Here is a 3638-nt window from a genome sequence, read left to right as displayed (position 1 = left end):
GAAGCGGGGTGGCCTGGGACTGAGGCGAGGAAGAAGAGGGGGGGGAGGGGGTCTGGCCAGGTTACAGGGGGCTGAGTTGGGTGGAAGAGAAACCCCCCATGTGCCTTCTTTTCCCTTACGGTGTCAGGGAGGCTTTATTCCTTCCCCCCAGTGGGGAAGTCAGGGAAGGGGGGATGTGGAGAATGCTCCGGCAGGGGGCTGAACCACTCTATGCTTGCGGGGAAGGTCCTGACACTCACGCCGGCCCTAGGGTCCAGGTGTCATCCCTGTGAGGACAGCCCATGTCTCCTCATGGTGTGGGCTTGTTCGGGGCATCAATGTTGTTTCCTGCTCTGGTGTACTGGGGCCACGAGCAGCAATCCCAGATGGGAGAGGGTGCTGGGCTCCGAGGTGCTGGCAGCTGGTCTCCATCCCATTCCTTTTCCTTTCTCCAGCGCTCCCAGCAGCTGAAGCATTCAGCGTGGCTGGCCCCAGCACCACGCCACTTGAACTCCGGCCTGCCTGTGAATATCGGTGTGCTCTTTGTGCCGCAGCAGGAGGCTTGGGTGGTGGAGAGGATGGGCAAGTTCCACCGAATCCTCGAGCCTGTAAGGAGACGTTTTTCTCCCCTTCTGGATTCAGCAGGTTCCTAAAGCTGTAGTGAGGCGTGTCCTTTGCATGAGGATTCGGGGAGTGGTGTGCTTATTCTTCCAGAGTGCAATCCTTTTGATTGCCTGTAGACTAATTTCCCTTGGGCAGGGTGTTAAAAGCACTGAGAAACTGAAATTCTCCCCCCATGTGTAAAGCATGTTCACGCTGCAGCGTGTAGCGTACTTGGGCTTTGTTTGCACAGCTCTCTCTAGTCTGGCTGAGCTCTCTGGGGGGGAAAACTCCAGAGCAGAGGGCTCAGCCATCTAATCCCGCCCTTTTCCCAGGGTTTGAACTTCCTCATCCCTCTGCTGGATCGGATTCGTTACGTGCAGAGCCTCAAAGAAATAGTCATTAATGTCCCAGAGCAGTCAGCTGTCACCTTAGGTAAGGAACAGCTTCTGCCTCCTGACCCTTTCCTTCCTCTGTGTCCAGGACAAGCGAGGGGCAGCGCGGGGAGGAGTGGAAATGTCCCAGGCTCTGGCACTCAGCCCTGTCCCTGGGGACCTGGGCTTGGCCATACTCCTGGGGCTGTGAGCAGGGGCACTCTAGGAGGTCCTATCTGCCTTCTTGGGGCTGCCGCTGACCCTTCTTACTGGGTTCAGTGCACCTGGGCAGGAATCCATTTTTCAGATCTTTTTCTGTGTTGAACCAGAAAGAAATCTTTTGTGTTTCTGTAAAAAAAAAGATTTCAAACCAGGTTAACGGACAGTTCTGTTACAATTCTAGTATTAAGCTTTCTGTTTTGTTTTAAATCTTTATGTATGAAGGTAGCTACAGTATGAAATGTTTTGATCTGGAGACCTGAGACTTCTTGTGTACTAAACTGTCAGAATGTAATGTTTACTAGGGAACATCAAGGCTCTTTTTACAAAGCCTTTTAGATACGGAGATATGTTTCAGCCAATCCCTTATCTGTACCAGGCTGCTGACACCAGGAAGGAAAGGGATGACCCTGCCCAGCCTTGCTGGTTCTGTCAGGGGCGAGGGGCTTGCCATATTTTGTCTTCGCTGCTTCAGTAAACAGGATGTGTTGTTCTCTCCTGGCAGATAACGTCACCCTGCAGATTGATGGTGTGCTCTACTTGCGGGTTATGGACCCCTACAAGGTACCGTCCCTTGCTGCACCAACAGTCGGCCTGAGCCAAACTTGTAGCCTCCACCATCTGCGTGTGCTGCGCTGCTCAGATGGCTGCCGTGGCAGCACCTCAGGTGCTGCTGGCCTGACTCTGCTGGCTCCCTTCTCCCCATGATGTGCACTTCAGCCTCGGCCCAGCTTGCTGTGCCCCACGAGGCAGACGGGCTGAGTGTCCCGATCCCTCCTGAGGCTCTGGACTCTGCTTTTCTTTGACAGGGGTATCTGTGGCAGGTTTCTCATCTTTATGTTCGCTCACCCTGCCTTGTTCAGGGTTCCTCTTGGCACTGCCACTGACTCTGTTCTTTGCTTCTGCACTCCAGGCCAGCTATGGGGTGGAAGATCCCGAGTATGCAGTGACCCAGCTGGCCCAGACCACCATGAGATCCGAACTTGGCAAACTCTCCCTCGACAGAGTCTTCCGGGTGAGCTGGGGAGGTGGATCATGGAGCAGTCAGCGTCTCTCGACACCCTGGGGCAGTCTGCATGGCCAGGCTGATACACTTAACAGTAAAACGCTCTCTGCTAAGAGGGCTTTTGGCCTCTGTTTCAGCTGACCTATTAGTGAATCCTTGAAGATGGGTCTTGTTTTGGCTTTTTTTTTTTTTTTGGGCTGACCTTGGCCCATGATGGGGAGCTGTCTGTTTCCCTCCTGACTTCTCTCTCGTGCTAAGCGCTTCTTCTGCTCTCTGCCATTCCTTTTGTGCCTCCCAGGAGCGGGAGTCCCTCAATGCCAACATTGTGGATGCCATCAACCAGGCTTCAGACTGCTGGGGCATCCGGTGCCTGCGCTACGAGATCAAGGACATCCACGTACCCCCCCGCGTGAAGGAATCCATGCAGATGCAGGTTTGGTTCCCTGGGAGGGTGGTCTGGAACAAGAGGGAAATCTCCCCTTCCATGCCGCAGCGTTGTTACCCTGTCCAGAGCTGGCAGCACTGACCCCTCCTGTGGTGAGGGAAGCCCGTTGGCACTTTGGCTGCAAACGTACAGCTGTTGAATAAATAATTCCTGTCCTTATTTCGGTGGTGGTGGCCCCTGCGTGGTACACGCAAGCCCTGCCTTTAAGGTCCCTCCTGGGCTCTGTAGGAAGCAAATCCCAGAGCTGAAGGGAGAAGCCATACGCCAGATCTCCGGGCTGGACAGGGAGGAGGGGGAAGCGGCTGTCTGGCTAGATGTGGGGTGGGTAGCGGAGGGCTGTGCAGCTTGAGGAGTGGAACCAGCCCTCACCAAGGATCACACAACATTTCGTAGCTGTGTTCTCACCCTCTGCTAAAGCTGTGCTTGCCCAAGCAGGACATAGGAGCGTGTCCTCGCTGCGCTTGCGCCACGGGTGGGCTGTCCCCAGCACGGTGGTGGCAGGCTGGTGTCTGACCTGTGTTTGCAGGTTGAGGCAGAGCGACGGAAGCGGGCGATGGTGCTGGAGTCGGAGGGGACACGGGAATCAGCTATCAACGTGGCTGAGGGGCAGAAGCAGGCCCAGATCCTGGCGTCGGAAGCTGAGAAGGCCGAACAAATCAACAAAGCTGCTGGTAGTGCCTTGGGCTGGAATGCGTGGGACCCAAGGGGATCTGTAGCCCTCTGCACTGAGGGGTGATGCTCCCAGGGAGAGGCCACATTGCTGTCTGGGGGCCCAGCTTCCTCAGCCATGCTGATCCTTCCCTTCTGAGGCCCTCGGGCTGAGCTCTGGCTGGTGTTGCCGCCCCACAGCCTGGGGCAGCAGGAGGTGTGTGGCAGGAGCATCGCAGTGCTGCTGTTGGGGAAGAGGCGGCTTTGCATGCGCAAGGTTGTCTTGATTTGCTCCTTGAAATGGTCTTGATTTTCTCCTCACAAGCGCTCCGGTGCATTTCTGATGCCTGTTCTGCTGTGGTTCGTT

The 3638-nt window shown here is 55.7% G+C and overlaps 1 protein-coding gene across 1 annotated transcript in view; it reads left to right on the top strand.

The window, feature by feature from the left end:
• The first annotated feature begins 132 nt into the window (after positions 1–132).
• STOML2 (stomatin like 2) overlaps positions 133–3638 on the top strand; it is a 6952-nt gene continuing 3446 nt past the window's right edge. Inside the window, exons 1-6 of the mRNA XM_009647274.2 lie at positions 133–587; positions 915–1014; positions 1678–1736; positions 2086–2187; positions 2477–2611; positions 3150–3294. Of these exons, the coding sequence (XP_009645569.2) occupies positions 282–587; positions 915–1014; positions 1678–1736; positions 2086–2187; positions 2477–2611; positions 3150–3294 (847 nt within the window). The 5' untranslated portion in view covers positions 133–281. The remainder of the gene's footprint in view (positions 588–914; positions 1015–1677; positions 1737–2085; positions 2188–2476; positions 2612–3149; positions 3295–3638) is intronic.

Source organism: Egretta garzetta, unplaced genomic scaffold (assembly GCF_000687185.1).
Source record: "Egretta garzetta isolate BGI_Z169 unplaced genomic scaffold, ASM68718v1 scaffold59, whole genome shotgun sequence".
In the NCBI taxonomy this organism is placed as follows: domain Eukaryota; kingdom Metazoa; phylum Chordata; class Aves; order Pelecaniformes; family Ardeidae; genus Egretta; species Egretta garzetta.
This window is presented reverse-complemented; position numbering and strand designations above follow the sequence as displayed.